The sequence below is a fragment of the Centruroides vittatus genome, unplaced genomic scaffold (genome assembly GCF_030686945.1).
Source record: "Centruroides vittatus isolate TY-2023 unplaced genomic scaffold, ASM3068694v2 contig_579, whole genome shotgun sequence".
In the NCBI taxonomy this organism is placed as follows: Eukaryota; Metazoa; Arthropoda; class Arachnida; order Scorpiones; family Buthidae; genus Centruroides; species Centruroides vittatus.
In genome coordinates this window covers 825,864-845,938 of record NW_027122347.1, presented here as the reverse complement: position 1 = coordinate 845,938, position 20,075 = coordinate 825,864, and the positions used below count along the sequence as shown (strand labels likewise).

Below are 20,075 nucleotides of genomic sequence, written 5' to 3'. Positions count from 1 at the left end.
TAGCATTAAGTTTCCTCTTTTTTCAAGATCTGCTCTTGATCTTCCCTCAAGTAATAGCATAACGTCATCAGCGTATGCCGTACAACAAGTTTCTCCAAAATCTTTCTTTAGAAATGCATCGAATGTGATAATCCATAGTAGTGGTCCACATACTGAACCCTGTGGGCATCCTCTATTAACCTTTTTACATACTTCATGCTGACCGTATTGGAAGATCGCTTCTCTGTTTCTAAAATAATCTAGTAGTAGGTTTAGTAAATTACGTGGGCACCTTATTTGCCGCAACTGATGTGTCACTAGGGGCCACCAGGCGCTGTCAAATGCCTTTGTGATGTCTAGACTGACCCCTAGGACGTATTTATTTTCTTGGAGTAGGCTGTGAATGTTTCTTATTGTATTTTCAATTGCATCCTCAGCTGATTTCTGGGGACGGAATCCATACTGCTTATCACTTAGTTGTCTGGAATTTTCTGTAAACCATAGTAATCTTGTTGTAACGAGTTTTTCAAGTATTTTCCCCAATATTGACAATAGTGAGATAGGTCGGACATCAGTAGTTCCAGCTTTAGGTACTGGTACAACTTTCGCTCTCTTCCAAGCGTTGGGGAAAATGGCGTATTGCAAACACTTATTAAATATATTGTTTAAGTGATGTGGTATCAGATTCCAAAGCTTTATGGCAATTTCTGCCGTAATTTCATCTAGTCCGGGTGCTTTATTTTTCCCCAATGTTCCAAATGCTATAGTAATTTCCTCATCTGTAAAGGGTGGAATATCTTCAGTATCGTCCAATTTCTCCTTTTCCAGGCGGATTTGATTTTGCCATTCTGAATCTAGAGTGGGATCATCTCCAGGGCAGAAAATATCTAACTGCGTAGTCATTACTTGGATTAGAGAAAGGAGGATTATTTCCTGTGTTGTTATCTACTAAAATCTTTGTCTTGCGTAGTTTATTGCTGCACATTTTAGTCAGATATCCCCATGGGTTGGTTGAGGCTTTTGTACAATAGTTGTGCCAGCTACGTATTTTTTCTTCCTTGATGGTATTCTTATATATCTTCTGACTGTTGAGGTACTCTTCTCTATATTGGATTCTTTTGTTATTATCTCTACATCTTTGGAACCTTTTTCTTAATCTTCTTGTTGTGTGTCTTAAGTCGCTAAGTCCAGGTGTCCACCAGGGAACGCTTTTCTTGTTTGCCACCATTTTTGGAATAAAAGTCTCACAAGCCTTTTTTATAAGCTCTATATTGGTATCTATCTGGTTTCTAATTTTATTGCTGTCTTCTAGATAGTGTGCTATAAGATTATTTTCAAGATAATTCTTCATTTGTGCCCATTTTGCTCTTTTTAAAACATATCTGTATCGAGGAGCAAAGATTTGATCACGTTCGTCCTCAGAGCCTGTTATGTCAAACGATATGTAATCATGATCACTTAGTGTTTCGTGAGATAGTACCCTCCAATCTGATATTTTTGTGTAACAACCTTCACTGCATACAGCCACATAAATTCACAACTCTCCTCTTGAGGAATGAAATGTTGGTGGTGAGAAGGAATCATTTAAGATCAGGAGGTTATTATGGGCGAAAAATTCTTCCAGAAGGCGACCCCTTCTATCCAAATTATCCCCACCCCAGGCCGGTGAGTGAGCATTGAAATCCCCTACTATAATAATGTGAATCCCTTGAAAAGCCTCAATGATCTGTTGCAAGTCTTCGAGATATCCTTCACTGTTTGCTTCTCCAGGAAATATATATGTTTAGGATTATAATTCTTTCTTCACGAATTAGAACTTCTGAGACAATAATATTTTAATTGCTATATTTAGTATGATGAAGGATTGATATACTTGTATTCGGCACAAGGGTAATAGCCCAAGAATATTGTTCTGTTCATTTTAGTATTGGGCAATAAGTAGGGATGCATGAGGGAATATTTCTCCGGCAGTATGGTTCCTGCATTAATGCTAAGTCATAATGTTTCAGTTGTTCACCAAGTAAAGATGTAGCTGCAATGCAACGCTTTAAATTGCACTGTAAAATACGTAATTTGTTATTTTTATTCTGTTCCATAGTCCGTTCTTAGAGAGATTAGAGTTTTTATTCTTTGGTAAACTGGGCATTTACTATCACGTGCATTATGTTTGTAAGTCCTTGTTTTGTCTTGGTGGCAGTTACAGCAAATTGGGCCTTCTTCTTTATGAGGACAGTTTTTGAAAGGGTGATCTTGCATGCATTGACTGCATGTATATGAAGCTTGTGGGCAGTCTTTTGCAGAGTGGTTATACTGACAACATTTGAAGCATTGCAGGACCGGGCAAAAGTCCGTAATCCTGCAACGCGACCATTTTATATTTATTTTGCCAATGGTCAATAGCGTTTTTCTATATTTATTTTGCCAATGGTCAATAGCGTTCATGGTCTATGCGCCGCATAACAAATTCCACCTATTTTACTTAATGCTAAAGTTTCCTGCATGGAAAAGGTTAAGGCAGTGGTTTCCAACTTTTTGTTCCTGCGCCCCCTTTTAAAAAAAAAATTGTTGCGCCCCCCTTAATTTTTCTAAACAATCTAAGTTTATAAATTAACTCAACTGATATTATAAATTTATTTAATGGGCTACATAATAATATACAATATTATGTAAGAATATACATAAAAATAATTATTTATTATAAGAAATAATAATTTTAAATGTAAAAAAACAAATTTACGAGAAAGTAAAAAATGCGCTAGTAGTGAAAAAATCGTATATTAACCTTGCCCAGGATGTTATTTTATTGTTTCGGATGTTTATAACCCTGGCACTACACGCTCGTGCCGATAAACTACCTCAACAATAAAATAACATTTCCTGGTTAATAATGTACTAATATAACAGTTATGAAATTTACCTCAATATTAATTCAGAAGTTACCAAAGCGAAGTGTTTCATTCTATATATCAACGTGGTTATCGCAAGCACTACTAACGAACTAATTCTGTTCATAGACAACAGAAAAAAAATCAGATGCCTCTGTTTACTGAAGTTTGGCGTGAGTAAGCACGAGAATACCGGGATGTTCCGAGTGCTTGTCGTTTGTTTCCTCGCCCCGCCGGCGCTCGGCTCCAAACGCAAAAGCAAGATGTTTTCGTTTCAGCAAGAGTATGGATGGATGTTTTAGCATTTGTACCCGAAAAATTCACGGCGAGGATTGTGGATTACGTAGGCCTATACCTATTTTGCTGATTCATTTTTTTGACACCTATTCGACTTTTTTGGTTTGTATTCGAAAATGATATTTTGGAAACAGCTGCATGCCCCCGTTGCAACAGTCTCGCGCCCCCCTAGGGGCGCGCCCCACAGGTTGGAACCACTGGGTTAAGGTATAATTGATATAATGTGCAACTATAGACTAATGTATAAATTACAAGTTCATGGTAAACTTTTGAGTATAAACTTCTCAGCCGATGGTAGGCCTTCTGCATCCCTTGCATTTATGCGAGCCTCTTCCAGTTTGCTCTTGTATATTTCAATTTTCTCAGTGGTCCTTGCTAAGGTTGGGGAGTGCAAGGAGTTTGACAATGTCTGCTTTCAGACATTGTCAAACCCTTGTACTCCCAAATCTCATTTTACAATCGAGCCTTGAGTCTGAGCCATCTGGGAAAGTACTGTTGTGTTAGAACCTTTTCTGATGTTATATTTGTTTTCTTTGAGTCTTACTTCTAAACTCCTTGTTGTTGTGACTTTCTTGATTCCTAGGCAGTAGGTTTTCATAAGGAATCTTGTACACCCCTGCTTATTTTTCTTTCTTGATGTAATCTTTGTCATTTCTTAAAATTTTATATAAGTTCGAAGCTCTTTTCAGAATTATTCTTGACTCCTTACAGTCTGCAATTCCTTTCATAATGCTTTTCATACTACTGTTATATATAAACTTTGTGATTTTTCTGAGATCTTATATTGAAGCTCTTATTGTGCACATTCTATATCATCCCACATTCCTATTATTTTGTTTTTTTTTGTATTCCAAGGCTTCAGCTACTTGTACAGTATGAGTAGCTGAAGCCTTAGGATACAAAAAAAACACAATAACAGAAATAGCTAGAAGATATTGGATGTACACAATAAGAGCTTCAGTATATGATCCCAGAAAAATACATACATCACGGGTTGCATTATTTACCTAATAACAATAACATAAATTATAAGAATTTCAATAAGTCTATAAAATTTTGCAAACCTCATTAGAAGAGACTCATCTGCTGTCCCTTTTAATCCTTGTGTTATTAGTGGTCTATCAATGTTTTCCAAGTCATTCAATAAAATCTATAAGTAGAACAATTTAAACAAAATTATTAGTATTATTCTCTTTGTGTTTTGTCTCTGACATAAAAAACGTTTTTAGTTATTGTGTATAGTTTTCGATTATTTAACTTAGTTAAGAATACCTACTCTGAATGTCTAAAATACTTAACTGAGAATCATCTTGACATTTTTTTGTACAAGAAACAAAACAGAAACGGCAGTATCGGAATCAATGAATTGTCATAAAATTTTTAACAAGTCAGCAGAGAAATAGGTGTTTGTTTGATAAGCAAATAAAGCAAAAAATTTAGTAAAGCAAGAAAAGATAAAGAGTGGTGCCCAGAGTGTAATGACGCGGCCGTACTTGGGTTGAATGATATGAACGAAAAAATTAAAAGTTGGTATTAATTATAAATTTTTCTAACATTTTCTATTTAAGAAATACATAATAATACTTTTATCAATTAGTCTTGCCATATTCTACTTTTCTATATTCACAATCATTTAGTTTTATCTAATTACACTTAAAATATAAAAAATTCTACCAAGAAATTAATTTGCTAGTAAAGGGACTACTTGCTAATTAAACTTTGTATTTTTCTTTGATGTAGTTCTTACGTTATAGCACTAAATTGGTAGACATGTCTAAATAAAATGGCTCTAAAACACTAAAAAACAAATGTTTCGGAACTAGAAAGAGTTAATTATATGCACAAAATAAATTAGTAAACCTATAATACATGCCTTCACTTATATCCAAACATAAATCACTTCTTTCTAATTGTCGAAAAAAAAATTATTTTTCATGGTACAATTCTAGGTCCGAATGAGGGGGTTGTGACTTTAACAGAGCTGTAGAACATACTGATAGGAACAAAAAAGTCTAATAAACAATGGGTGTGTGGGCAACCCTTCGCGAGATATAAACCCCCCAAAATGACTATATGTAAACTTTTCGAGACCCTCAAAAATGGAGTAAAATTTAAAAGTGAAAATTTCCGCAAGTACAACTAAAAATTGCGTTTCGTATGCTTTCTGTTACAACAGATTAGAGACTCCTAAAACCCCGCTAAACACGAGTGTGCCACCTCTCGACCGCCACTTCAGCAGAGTGCCGTCGGGACTCGCGCCGCTCTCTCCGCTAAGCCTGTCGCGCGTTTAACGGGCGGCAAGCCATATTCTAACGATACTCGTCGGCAAATGCCAAAGAAAAGCCCGATTAACACGACTAATTAGGCAATGCTTTCTCTGACGCCGCTCCTATATAAACAGAGCATGCTTCTTTTATTTCGCGCTATCTCTAACACGCTGTAACTACCAAAAAGGCCAAGAAAACAGATCCTGCACTCATCTTCGACAGAGTCTCCTCCTGTCGCTACCTGACGACGTCTAGCCTGTTTCTGATTTTGTGTAGAACAGGGTGAGGTCGCTGGTCGCCGCTGCGCCTTTTCTTCGGCTATATCCGGGAGGTCGGCGACGACGAAGATGGTGTCCGAAAAATCGCATATAATCCAGGTTTCGCGTACAAGTATCCTTTGGTAACGCGCACCGTATATTTTACCGTTTACGTCACGATAATCCTTACGTAATTGCCAAACGGTTATGTTCGAGGGACAGGAAATCGACAGCGAAGGCACGATTTGTTTCGTTTCTAAGAAAAGATCGTTCATTTCGCTCACTTTCGACCTTATATTTCTTAAACCGTCGATTACAACTTCAACTTTCGGGTTGTGAACAGTCAAAAACCAGAAAACTTGATGCACAAGGAAAGCTGTAATCGAAGTACGAATGAAAGGGAAATCACTACATATAAACTTCTCTTTGCGTTAACATTCAAAACTGCAGAGAGCAATGCTTTTAACAGATCAGATGAAGGCAGAATGTGTCACCAAACTGAAATCAGTTTCACATGTTCTGGATGATCTTTAAAATAACGCAATATTTAAAAGTACAGTAACAATGTCTTGACTTCATTCATTGTGATAATCAGGACGATAAAAGCGAAATTGACATTACATTGCTATGTGATTACAAATTGACAATTTAAAAATTCCGAAACAATATCATTTACTTTACTTCTTCAAAGAAGTAACGAAGTCTTTTAGAAAGTATGAGATTAAAAGCAGCTTCAACAAGTGTTATCATCTCATTCTTGACATTTGATTTTTGAAAACCATTGCTCTTTGCAGTCTTCACACGAGAAAAAGTTTTTATGTAGAGATTACGGGATGGTGACACGATAATTGATGGTTTACGAAATATAAGGTCGAAAATGAGCGAAATCAACAATCTTCTACTAGAAACGGAACGAATCGTGCCTTCGCTGTTGTCCCTCGAACATAACTGTTGGACTTAAGGATTATCATGACTTAAACGGTAGAAGGCTTTCTTATGCTGAGATCGTTTAAACTGAAAAGTTTATGTAGAGAGAAAAGTGATTCACATTATTTGACCATGGCTTTTATGATATCGTGGAACCAGTTTCAAGTTAATGTTACTTATGGTAAAAAACATGGCGGCTAATCTCTGAAACAGTGGGAATGCACGTTCTAACCTAACCTATTCTAATAAACTACCACAATTATTGACAACCCAAATTATTAAATAGAGGTAATTTATTAGAATAGGTTTTTTTTTTTTTTTAACTCTTTCCGCCCTGTGGGCACTAAGAGGGCCTCTTTTTAGAAGGCCCATTATGGGTTCGGCCAGGCCCACAATGGGGCGACCGGGTGGTGAGGGACGGGGCCCGACATATCCGAACGGACCACCCCCGAAAAATTCCTGGGGATTTTCGACCCCGCTCGGATTCGATCCCGGGTCCCCCAGAGCGGTAGGCTGCCACCTTGACCGCTCGGCCATCCGGCCGTCTATTAGAATAGGTTAAGTTAGAATGTGCATCTCCACTGTTTCAGAGATGAGCCGCCATGTTTGTTACCACAGGTAACATTAACTGAGTTCCCAAGCATCATCTAAAACAGTCAGCTCTGTCACTGAATGATGCTGTTGTTAGCTCACAGGTGCAGAACTTGCTCCAAATTATTGTGATATTATTCAGAAAACTTTAGGGAAATACCGAAATGATACACAACTTGCGGGAGCCCCCTTTCCATCTCATTCGGAATCGTTTCGTGACGATTGTCCGATTTGTTCACTTAATCCCCACTCGAGTTTGTACATTATCAAAAGACTTTACTATTGGAAAGAAGTAAAGTAAATTACGTAGTTTCGAATTTTGAAAGTCGTCAACACATACCATTACTTCTTCTTGCGTTCGCTTCGGTTGTCTCGAATATTACAAATACTACCAGATAAGCCCGGCATTGCTCGGGCAAAAAAACGTCATATTAGTTTTCAAATGAAGTATTTTAATTTTAATTTCACAGTACTTCTTTATATACGATAGTAGTACAGAAATGTAGGTTCTGCCCCAAAAATTTAAATCTTAAAAATTATATGAATTTAATCAAAATCAATACTAAAATTCATTGAATTTATACAAAAATTCATTAAATTTAAAAATCTTAAAATTTAACAAAATCAACAAATGTAAACAAAATTAATTTATTTGTTATAAAAAGAAAATATAAAAAAAGTCAAACAAACTCAATAATATGAGCTATATATTTATTCCCACAATTTCTCATACCCTTGTATACAAATTTAAAATTACTCATCTTCATCTAAATCTTCATTCTCTAATTTTTTATTAAAACGATCAGGAAGAAAAACTTGAAATTCATCCAATTCTCTATCTCTAAGAACTACTAAATTTTTCTCACCAAAGCGAGTGCATATTGTTTTAATATATTCAATTGGATATTCGTAATCAATTTCCAATTCATATAATTTCTTTGTTGGAATATTTTGAAGTTTTCCAATATTGTTTAGTTTCTTCAATGTCTCCATTTATATAGGAAAAAATTTATTTAAAAAAAATTCAATATAGGAAATTATCTATCAATATGCATAAATTTACCTCTTTCATCCTTCCAAATATAATAAAACCTTTCTCTCCCACCGTATTGAATTAATACCAATATTAGATTATTTACTACAAATTCTTGCTAACAATGAAACAACTATATTTTTATAATTATTTTCAATAAATTCGTTTGAGAATCTTTTCTTTAAAATCACATCACACCAATCAATTTTATTTTTATGTTTTATAATAAAATCTTCGGATAATTCTTGATATTTAACAACTGTTTTCCAGTCTAATACATTTAATCGATCTAAATCATCGAGTAATTGTTCCGATATGGTTTGATATCTTAAAAGTGATTTTAAATTTAATTTTAGAGCATTTTTCCTAATAAAGTCATTATCTAAATTTTGAAATCGTGATATTGCATCCCAATCTACTTTATCTGCATATTCTATGATAAATTTCGAAGATAATGATTGATGTATAGAAATGAGTTGCCAATTAACTTTTTCAGCATGTTGTTTTATAAAATTTTCAGAGAGAATTTGATGTTCTGATATTTTTATCCAATTAACTCTATCTTTAAATTCATTAATAAAAAATTCAGATAATTTTTGTGTTTGTGATATTGAATCCCAATTAACTCTATCTTGAAATTCTCTTATAAAACGTTCTGATAACTTTTGAAATATTGAAATCAAATCCAATTAACTTCATCTTTTAACTCTCTTATTAAATCTTCTGATAAATTCTCTCGTTTTGAAAAATTATCCCAATCAATAGCCCTCTTTATTCTTTTGTCCATTTATTTAAGAAAAAATTTATGTCCTAATGCTAATGTATTAATTCCATCTTCCAATATATATCTCTTATCATCATGTGGTGATAACGCCTTCTTATTTACTTTTATTGAATAAAGTTCATGTTTCTTGCTTCTAATTAGATTCATTGTTCTAGAATGTTCTGTTTTATTAAACAAACAGTCTTTATAATCATCAAATGATATCCTATTTTTAACAACACATTTCTTTACTCCTTTTGATTTCTTTGTAACCTGATCTTCTACTTTTAAAGCATACATTTTTGCTCTTAAACCAACAAATTCTCTCATTATTTTTCCATTATTTTCATCCTTCATTTTTCCTAACACCTTCTTATTAACTCTTGGTATACCATATTGATTATTCTCAGGATAATCAGATGTATCAAAGTAATCAATCATTCCCTTCATATCCTGATAGAAATCATCAGTTTTTATATCATAAATGTAAGAATCAGTGTCTTGATATAACAGTTTTATATTATCACCATATTTAGGTTTCATTATATTATAATGAAAATCATACATCAAATGCTTTGAAAGATCTAATATACTCATTCCTACATAGATAGGTTTATTAAAGACTATATTTATCTTATACATGTGAATAGCACATAGGTTTTCAGTAAAAATGGTTCGATGTTTAAAGTTTGGCATAGCAATTAATTTTTCTACTTTTTTAGCCTTACAACATAATCTTATGTCAACACGATTTCTTATATTTTCCATTGTCTTTCCAAACACAGAGTTGTTCATTAGCTTAAAAAAGTCCTTTTCAAAATCATTAGTTGCTTTAGTTCTCATTTCTGTATTCAGATCTATGTATTTCTTTAACCAATCTGATTGTTCGAATTCTAATACTCTATATATTTTTTTGAGTTTCATCCCCATTTTTAAATATTGTTTAAGATTTCTATAATGAAGCACATACTTCTTTTTATCATATAATGTGGTTAATAATTTAGATTGTTTTGATCCATCTGGTATTCTGTTCTCTGGAGCTAAAGGTAGATCAGAATGATAATCATGTAATTCTTTTGGATATTCCAGATCAACTTCTAAAATGTAACCAGTCTTTGAGTCATCTTGTATTTGTGTTACATCTATATTTGTATCAGACCATCTAAATCCTCATTTGGTAAATATTGACTCATAGCCCATCCATATAAGTTATTAGCATCTAAATACATCAAATAATTAGATTCTTTGTTTTTATCATAATCTTTCATATACTTATTATTTGCCTTTCCATATCTATTACAACATTGAGAGATTCCACCTCTTATTCCTTTTTCTATCATCAAAATCATATCATAATCAATTATTAGACCTAATTTAACTTTTGTTGTTTTTAACATCGCGTCCCATGATAATCCTGGTGCTGTGTAATACCATGCTGGGTCTAATTTATATGTTTTAATGCAAACATCTCTAAAATTCTCAAATATATCAGACAATATTAGAACGTCTGTTTTCACATATAAATCAGAATATTCACCCATATTCCTAATCTTAAATGCTTTCCAAACGTTTTGAGCATGTTCATAATCTTTATTCGTTATACCACATTCATTTAATATACTATAGAACTCTTGTTTTGGAGGGAGTTTATCCATTTCACATTTCTCCCACGAATCCATATAGTCATAAGGATAAACACCTTTTCTTATAACTAAATCTAATAGGTGATTAGGAAAAAACTTAGATGTTTCTCTAAACTGTTCTTTTTTCAAATTACTAGAGAGTTTATCAATACTACTTGCCATAAATCTAAATGAATCTATAAACCTAAGTTTCATTTTTCCAATTTTTTTACTAAATGACAAATATCTCTCCTCATTGTTTGGTATCAAATCAATTGACTCTTCATCATATCCAAGTTCTTTAACAAATAAATGAGCGTCATATCCAGTTAGATTATGAATGAATACTGGTATAAAGTTAGGGTTTTGATATTTTAAATTACATAGATTATGGGCTGGTCCTCTGTATTTAGATGTTAAGTGATCATGGTCTCTAACTTTATCTTTATCTCCGTATATCTCTCCATCACATATATGACAGATATTTGTATTTTGAAAATGTTCTTCATCTTTTGCAGTCATATTTATTGGTTTAATGTCTTCATATATCTTTTCGATTTCCTCAACTTCTTTTTTCAACATCTCTACAAACTTTTTTACTGCATCAGGCCCTCTATATACAACTGGTTCCTTATATTCTCCATGTACATACTTTATGTAATAAGAAAAACTCATTGGTTCATGATGTTGATATTTCATTGTAAAAGACTTAGAGGGATCTGGTTGACATGTTTCCATTTTCTTAGTTAAACACTCAAAATCAGCATATATCACAAATGGAATCCTCATTGATTTTTTAAAGTTTTCAAATAAAATAGTTTCTCCCATCACTTTAATCTTTCCCATCTTTTTTTCTTTACAATCCATCTCATGATTTGTTAATTGTTCAGCAGAATTGTAGTACGTTAGACATCTTTCACATATATAAATCTTTTTTTCATGCTTTGTGATTTGTGATCTGACTAATCTAGATAGACTATTAATCAAACAGTAATGTGATTTTTCTTTATTTTTTATATATAACAGATTTACATGCTTATCTAATTTATTTTTTGTTATTCTTAGAGGATATATTTCATAGCTCTTATTTTTTTCTTCTTCTTCTTTTCTTTCTTTTCTTTTCCTTTCTTTATCTTTATACAGTGCTCTTCATAACTATAAACATTCACTGATATATTCAATCTTTTTTCACATTTACCTATATCTTGTAAAGCAATAGGTGATTGGATTCCTTTGAGTGCTTCTTTAATTAACTTGATATTATAATTACTAACTCGACCAGGATTATGATTGTTTCTACTCTACTGGATTTAAATATGCAGCTATACAATAAGCAAAACATTCTTCATCTTCATTCTTAATATTCAATACAGCTTTCTTATCTTTGATTTGTTTTGGTAATTCAATATAAGATGATCCTCTAAATGGAACATATTTATTGATTCTTAGCTCTAAATTATTTATTTCTATTAAAGTCCATCCAGATCCTTTTGTTTCAAATTCATCCATCTCTCTTATTAGTTTATCAATCACGTTATCATAATAAGTATTCAAATCTGTCTGTTTTTAAAATGATTTCGTTCTGAGTTTTAAATGAAAAGCTTGCATTTCTCATTTTCTCTTTGGTACTCACAGAAAAATTTGAAATTTACTTTCAAGTCCATTTCTTTCAGTATCTCTGCTATCTTTCTAATAACTATCTCTCTCACATCTTCTAAAAATTCTCTTGGTATGATATGATTAGTCATGTTCCTAATCGAATATGTTTTTAATCTTGATTCGAATGCTGTCTCAATCTCTTGGATTGCTTCACCATTGTATAAAGCATTCTTATGTTCTCTCTTTTCAAGATGGAGATTCTTATAGGTTGGTTTATAGTAATGATTACAGATGTCACATTTTATTTGCTTTTCTCTTTCTTTTCTTGGTTTTGTTATTATATCCTCATAAAAGTTAAATATATTACTAAATTTATATCTCTCTATAAAATCAATTAAGTCTGCTTTCCTTAATCTTGAATAACCTCTAAGATTATTATCTCTACAAAATTGATGCAGATGTCAGAATCAGTACGTAGATTGCTCCATTTATTAGGAGGAAAAACACGTTCAATATTTTTTCAATAATAAACACGCCTTACAAATATAAGCATATCCATCAGTATTCCTTTTATTTTTATGAAATTCATCGAAAGATTTTTCTTCCTTACAATCACTACACTTTTTAATTTTATTTAATCGCCTTCTATGAATATCATTTTTCATATGCTTCTCTAAGTATAGATTTAGAAATTTTATTACCACATTCACATTCTATTAATTCTTGTTTTATGTCTTTAGTTTTAGTATAATAATTTTTATAGTATTCACTAGTACAATGTTTACACCATATAAAATATCCATCTTTAGAATTATTATCTTTACTATATTCTTCGAACGGTTTATTTATTTTACAACGTTTACACTGCTTCATTTAATAAGGAAAAATTTTGTTAAATATCTTGCTTCATAAAAACAGTTGTTGATAAGGACATAGAGGAAGTTGCTGATGACGTGTTTAATACAAGGTCATTTACTGTTTTAAAATAAGAAAAATGATTTAATAAAAACGCATTTTACTTAGTAATTTATTAGTTCATATTCTAATTAAACAAAACACCAAATTTGATTAAAATATTCAAATTACAAGAATAGAGAAATGATACTAAAACAAACCACACCATCAATATTAATGTCAAAAAAGTGGTTAGTATAAATACCGTTCACTTTCGTATAGTATATTGGATGTGTCTATGCTATTCATTATCGCAGACTGTTGGTGGATGGGCCCTTAAGCCAGCAGGAAACGGTATTGTGTAGTATAGTTCTTTTACCGTAGCGGTGGGTGCTGCAGCAATATCTAAAACATTCCATCCATATCCTCTCTCTTCTCCCGAGAATGCCCGTCTGTAAGGACAACTAGTAAAAGCCAGAGTTACTTCTCTGGTATAGGAATAGCAGACATGGGGGCAGGGAGAATAAAAGGAAGAGATGGATGAAATGTGGTGCACGATGGAATGTTTTGCACTAGTGACGTAAGTGATGACGTCATAAAATAATTACGTCATCATAAAAATAATGACGTCATCGGAGATGATAAAAAATAATGACGTTAATATAAAAAATATCAGACTTATCAACCCAACTATTAAATGAATCGGGATATCCTAACCACTTAACTAAATATTTATTTCCTTTCTTTTTAATTATTTTTTCTATCTTATAAACTTTATCTTTTTTATCATATTTGACTAATTCATTTTCATAAAAAGTTCCTTTAATTTCTTCATTATTTAAATCTTTAATTCGATAAGTAATTGGATCCGTCTTCAACACTTCAGATATTATAAATACTTCCTCTGTGAATGAGGGTAAATAACCTTTCTTAAATGGTTTTTTATATATAGATATTCTAACTGTGTCACCTACTTTATATTTAGAAGATTCAGATATATTTTTTCTTTTAAACAAATTTTCATAAACTTTCGATTCATTATCTTCTATACTCGCTTCTACAGGAGTCATTTTTATTGATCTATGATAAGAGTTATTATAATTTTTAATTAATTTATCTAAAACATCTATCCATTTTTTAGTGTTGTTAGCAGTAAAATATTTCCACATTTTCGTCTTTAGAGTTCTATTAAATCTTTCGACTACTGAGCATTTTATTTCTATATTTTCTGTAGTAAACCAATGAATATTATTATCTTTGAACAACTGTTGTGTCACTTTATTGATAAACTCAGTTCCTTTATCTGTTTGTAGCTTTTCCGGTTTCCTTTCCTTAAATATTTTAGCAAATGCTTTAGATATTTCTTCACCCGTTTTCTTTTTAATTGGAATAGCCCAAGCGTATTTACTAAATATATCAATAACAGTTAATATGTAATTTGTATTGTCATTATATCTTTTGAATTTCTGCATATCCACTAAATCTGCTTGCCATTGATCATCAATGTGAGAAACGTAAGTTCTTCTTCTATTAAATTTTCTAATAATTGGTTTATGTTTAGTATATCATCCTGTTGATGTAAAAATTCTATAATAACTTTACTTGGTAAACCAGTCTTTCTTTGTAATTCATTTATTCCACAGTAACCAGTTTCAGGATTATAATAAACATCCTTGATCGAACTCATAAAAAAACAGCTTTTTTTGTACCACAAACGGCACACGTTCCTTTTGCTATAGGTTTATTATTTTTTGTTCTTGATTCTATAATATTATTTGTTTTTGTTTTCTTTTTACACTTTAAACAATAGATACTATTTATATTGGGAGAAATTCCAAGACCGAATCTCTTCTTTGCACTAATGATTGGTTTTATAACAGCTCTTGCTTGTTTTTCTCCAAGTGGATAAAAGGCATTCGATGGGTTATCAATAAGATCTAATTCATTTAACATTTCTTGATCTGCTATATGTCTATCAGCTGTATTTTTTGATTTACTATAAGCAATATCATGTTTTTTACAAATTTTATCTACTCTATTTATTCCAGGATCACCTCTTTCTAATCTTTTTTGTAGTTTTGTAAAGGGACCACAATATTGGTATCCAGGTATATGCATTTCAGGTGGATTCACTTTATCTTGTAACCACCCAACAATATCTCCACCTCTTTTATTCATTTATTTATTCAAAAATTTATATCCATTCAATTGTGCTTTCTTTATATATTTCTCTAACGGAAAATATTTCATATTTTTAATAAACTGTTCTTCTCTCATATACACGTCAGATTCTGATATACTTCCAGCTTTGAAAAGATTTAATAGCTGTTTATAAAATTTAAATGCTTGCTTGTATTCCTCCTTTCTTTCCAATACTTTTAATGATTTATCTATAACTTCAATTATTCCGGCTCCCAAGCTTAATACTGCTAATGGAACTATAACAAACGCGGATAGACCTGAAGCACTAAATACAAATTTTCCAACTGTTAATGATACACTAATTATATGATAATCGTTATAACTCTTTCTGTAAACATATATTTTCTTTTCTAAGTATTCTTCCATTTATAAAGGAGTAAAATTACGTCGATACTTTATATTTGGGTTCTTGAGATCTAGCATAAAGAAATCGTATGGTTTTTTAGTAGCTTTACTATATAAATCTTTACAAAATGATCCATCTATTTCTCTAATTATCTGTTTAATTTCTCTATCTTGAATCTTGAAGAAAATAATATAATTACAGTTTCTTCTTATGTTAATTGGTGTTGAATAATAGGATTGAGATACGTAAATAATTGAAGCATTTTTCTTCCTTCCTCTAATAAAAAAATCTACAATTTTAGATTGATCTTTTTCAGTAATACAATCATCAAAAATAATCAGATTTTTTATCGATGGATCTAAACTATCAACATCAATCATATCATCTATGTTATTAGTAAATAATGTTTCTTTTTTAAATTTATGAAACAATTCGAGTAGTTTATATTTCTTTTTACTTTTCAAACTCATAATATCTTCCTCTTCAAGATCATCAAACTGTGTAAAATTCTCTTGTAATTTTTCATATTTTGGTTCATTAATATCTTTAGCACATATGTATAAAGCATCGAAACTAAGCTGATCATAAATTAGATTTAATAAGAGATTTGTTTTTCCACATCCTGACGGACCAACGATTAAGAGTCTGAATGGATGATTAGGTAATAATGGATTCTGATTAGGATCTTCGTATTCATCTGGTTCTGTATAATCTTTTATCTTAATCATTTATATGTTTAAAAATTTCAGCTTGAGCTAAATTTTTTAGCATAGTAAATGGATGAGAAGACAAAGAAAGCATTACTTACTTTAGCTAAGCAGAACAGAGCACTAAGAAAGAAGAATAAAGAACAATTATTAGGTAAAACAAGATATGAAGAAAGTCTTTCAGAGTTTCATAAACCAGTTACAGAGAAATTAGAGGTTCCTATAGAAGATGTTAGACAAGATTTAAAAGCTATTGAAGATGCTATTCATAATATAACAATTCCTTCTACTATTGATTCATCATTTCCTCAACTTCCTGATGCAGAATCAACTTTAGTCGAATCCCCACCAAAAAAGAAGTATAGATATACTGCTGAAAACTTAGATGAAGGATTAGATATTTCCTATTTAGAGCAAAATAGTTTTATTCTTCCTTCACAATTAGTTAATAAACCTAACGAAATAGAAGAAATGCTCGAAAAAGCTGAAAGAAGAACGAAATCATTAGGTTCATTTAAAGCAAAAGTGAATAGAAAATTAAAGAAACCTATAGATGATTTTCAAAGAAAAGCATTAGAAGAGGAGTTAAATTTGTATCAGTCTGATTTAGATTTATTTAAACTTTATAGAGAAAAATTAAAAGTTTTAAAGTCTGCTTCACAATCATTTAAAATTAGTGGAGAAGGATTAGTTAGTGAATTAGAAAAATTAACTGATAAGCTGTTAGGTGAAGATAAAAAAGTATATAATGTGAGAATTCGGACTCACCGGAAGTTCACCGGTAGTAAGACATCCTTTTTCCGCGCGGGTGGCAGGAAAGGAGATGTAAATCACAAGGAAACGAAATTGCATCAGAAGGAACAACTAACAAAAGATGCGGATTTGTGGGCCCGAACGACGTGCTCACCTCAATAAAAGGGCGACTAGGGAGGAAAGGGGGGCGATACCGTAGTGTCGATAAGACAAGGTGCGCTAACGCCAAAGTCGAACGAACCCGACGACTACTTGACCTGTCTTCAGACATTCTTCAATTACGAGGTATGAACCCCTAATTTGTGTGAACTCTCCCTCTGCGAAGACGCGCTCTGGCGACTATAACTCGCCCAACAGGTATCGATTATGTCAGTAGTGATAGTAATCAGTGTATCGATTACGTTAGTCTTAATAAATCTTTGTTATTTGTTTTATTTGTTGTGATGTCCTTTATTCGAATATCAGCATCCGCCGCTCTACTACCGTCGAACCATCAACCTTCTCCACTGGCGAAATGCGTAACGCGTAACTCATCCGAACCACCATCTTGACGTGGGCAAGTCTAACAAACTTGTTAGCTGAAAAAAGGAGGACCGAGACTTTGTCCGCCTCCCGGCACCCATAAATTGGTTTTTTAGGAGTGGGGTTCGACTCCTTCGAAATATTGATAGAGCGGAAAGGACCATATTCGAATAAAAAGGACCATTCCAGTCGAAGTAGGGACCTAGATCAGAGATAGAAAGACTAGAAATAGTATCGGAGGTAGTTCTAATCAAATCGAGCTTATTAGGAAAAATGGAGGGCAACCCGCAACCCGCGGCAGGACCAGCTCACCCAAATCCGAATCCAAATCCCCTCACCCAAGGAGGGTTGGGCGGAATCATTCCACTCCTGCCCGTATTTTCCAAAGAAACGGACGGCCTCCGAGTTACGGACTTTTTCGATTCGTTAGCGGACGTAACAAAAGTTGCGGCATGGTCAAAGGCCCAAATGCTGGCCGTAGCCAAGCTCAAACTCATTGGGATAGCTCGGGAATTCGTCCGAAAAGACCGAAGAATTAAGAGGTTGACGAATTTGATGAAGTCAAGCGCTTAATGATCACGCGGTTCGAGCGAGAACCTTATTCGTTTAGACTTAGCAAATTCTATACTTGCGTCCAAAAACGGGACAAGGACGAAGAAACGTACGCCGCCCGACTTCAAGCGCTCGCCATGGAAATCAAGATCACGCTGGAGCCAGGAGCAGACACCAGCGGAAGCCGCTATTATTCAACGCATTCAAACGAGAAGGAGTTAGACGAACGGCTGAAAGCGCAATTCCTCAACGGGATCGATATAAGAATCCGCAGAAAAGTAATGAGTCGTGAGGCTGAGACCTTCGATGAGGCTCTTAAAGCAGTGATCACTGAGGAGACGATTGAACAGCTTACCGCCCATCCTCTGGGAATATTGCGAACATTCCGGGATAGCGAGCGGGCGATAGACTCCCCTCCCCAGATGAGATAGCCCAACTAACGTCGGCTATGCAAGAGCTTAAAGCCCGAGTGGAGTGTTTAACCTGAACCTCTGCGACTGGAAGTGGTAAAATCCCTCTTGGAGAGCGAATTAGTCGAGGTATTCTGAATAATTCGCCTTCCCAGCAAGGAGGGTTTCTGCCAGGTAACCTTAGACGTGGACCTGGCCGACCGAGTAATCAACCGTATTGAAACCTGAATCCCTCTGATTGCCAAGATAATAATTATCGGGATGCTCCGACCCATACGCAAAGGGGAGTAGGGCCTACTGAAGCCCCAAAACGACGCGAACCTAATAAGGGCAATAGGGGGCGTGCTAGGGAAGAAAAGCCCGGCAAGTGGAGAGGAAAGGTGCGAAGCGTTCAAGGTAGACGATCTCTGTGTAATAACGGAAACGGCCCGGGATCCGCCCTCAACGGAAACTTACTTGCGCCGGTTACCAGTCCGAGAAGAACCAGGAGCTAAGATTCCAATCCGGGAAGCCAAAGGCTCAATTGGTAAATGCTAATACCTATCCCGATATGCGAAACGAAGCCATGTTTAGCTGTTATATAGTAGTAGTATAAGGGAGAGAGACTCTGGGATAATTTGTTAAACTTTTAAGACTTTATAACTTTTATCGTAGTAACGCTCAACATTCCGAGGGAAAGACGTCGACCAGGGGCTAAAAATGGCAATAACCGTTGAATCGTTCGAGCGTTTCTACGATATTTGCATTCCAAAAGCTCTCGTAGACATTAAAACCACGCCCATTTTTGTTGCCCCTTCGGATATACTTCACCGCGAAATGTGAGCGAGCGTTTTTACAATACGACGAACGAGCGATTGTAGAATAATTCGCCGATATTTTTGTTATATATTTTTTTAAGAGATTTTTTTGTTTATATATAGATCTCTTTACGATACGACGAGTCTTAAGAGAAACGATATTTTTTGTTTATATATAGATCTCTCTTAAGAGAATCAATTTTCTTTATTTAAGAGAATTAATATTATTTTATATATATAACTTTAATATTTAAGATATTTTTTTTCGTTAAGCCAATGCCATCTGTTGGCAAAATATTAAATTCTTTGTTGTGGTGCCATCTGTGCAAAATATTAAACTTCATTTTCCTTCGAAATTTCGAAGGCGATTAAAAAAATAACAAACAGCGCGAACCGTCCGTCGCTATTCGGATCGCGCCATTTGCTATTTGGTTTTTATCGATTCTTTTACGATATATATATTTTTTTCCTCTTTCTTTTATTTATTTTATATTTTTATATATATTTTTATTTTTTTTATATTTATATATTTTTTATTTTTATATAAGAGAATCAATATTTTTATATATTTTTTATTTTATTTTTTTATATTTATATATTTTTATTTTTATAAGTTTTTTTTGTTAAGCCGGCGCCATCTGTCGACAAATATGTGTCGCGACGACGATTAAA

At 33.2% G+C, this 20,075-nt stretch overlaps 1 protein-coding gene across 1 annotated transcript; it reads right to left on the bottom strand.

The window, feature by feature from the left end:
- Positions 1 to 9,023: 9,023 nt before the first annotated feature.
- On the bottom strand, positions 9,024 to 11,488 carry LOC136979137 (uncharacterized). Its single transcript, XM_067275064.1, has 2 exons — positions 10,159 to 11,488; positions 9,024 to 10,096 (listed from the first exon to the last, which is right to left on the bottom strand). The coding sequence occupies exons 1-2, from the start codon at positions 11,486 to 11,488 to the stop codon at positions 9,024 to 9,026; spliced, it is 2,403 nt and encodes an 800-aa protein (XP_067131165.1).
- Positions 11,489 to 20,075: the final 8,587 nt, after the last annotated feature.

Excerpts from the sequence above, each read along its gene's own strand:
- LOC136979137 (XM_067275064.1), bottom strand. The coding sequence starts at position 11,488 with ATGGATTGTAAAGAAAAAAAGATGGGAAAGATTAAAGTGATGGGAGAA. Across the intron at positions 10,097-10,158 it reads ACCAAATGAGGATTTAGATG|AAGTTGATCTGGAATATCCA; the intron begins GTCTGATACAAA and ends GTTACATTTTAG.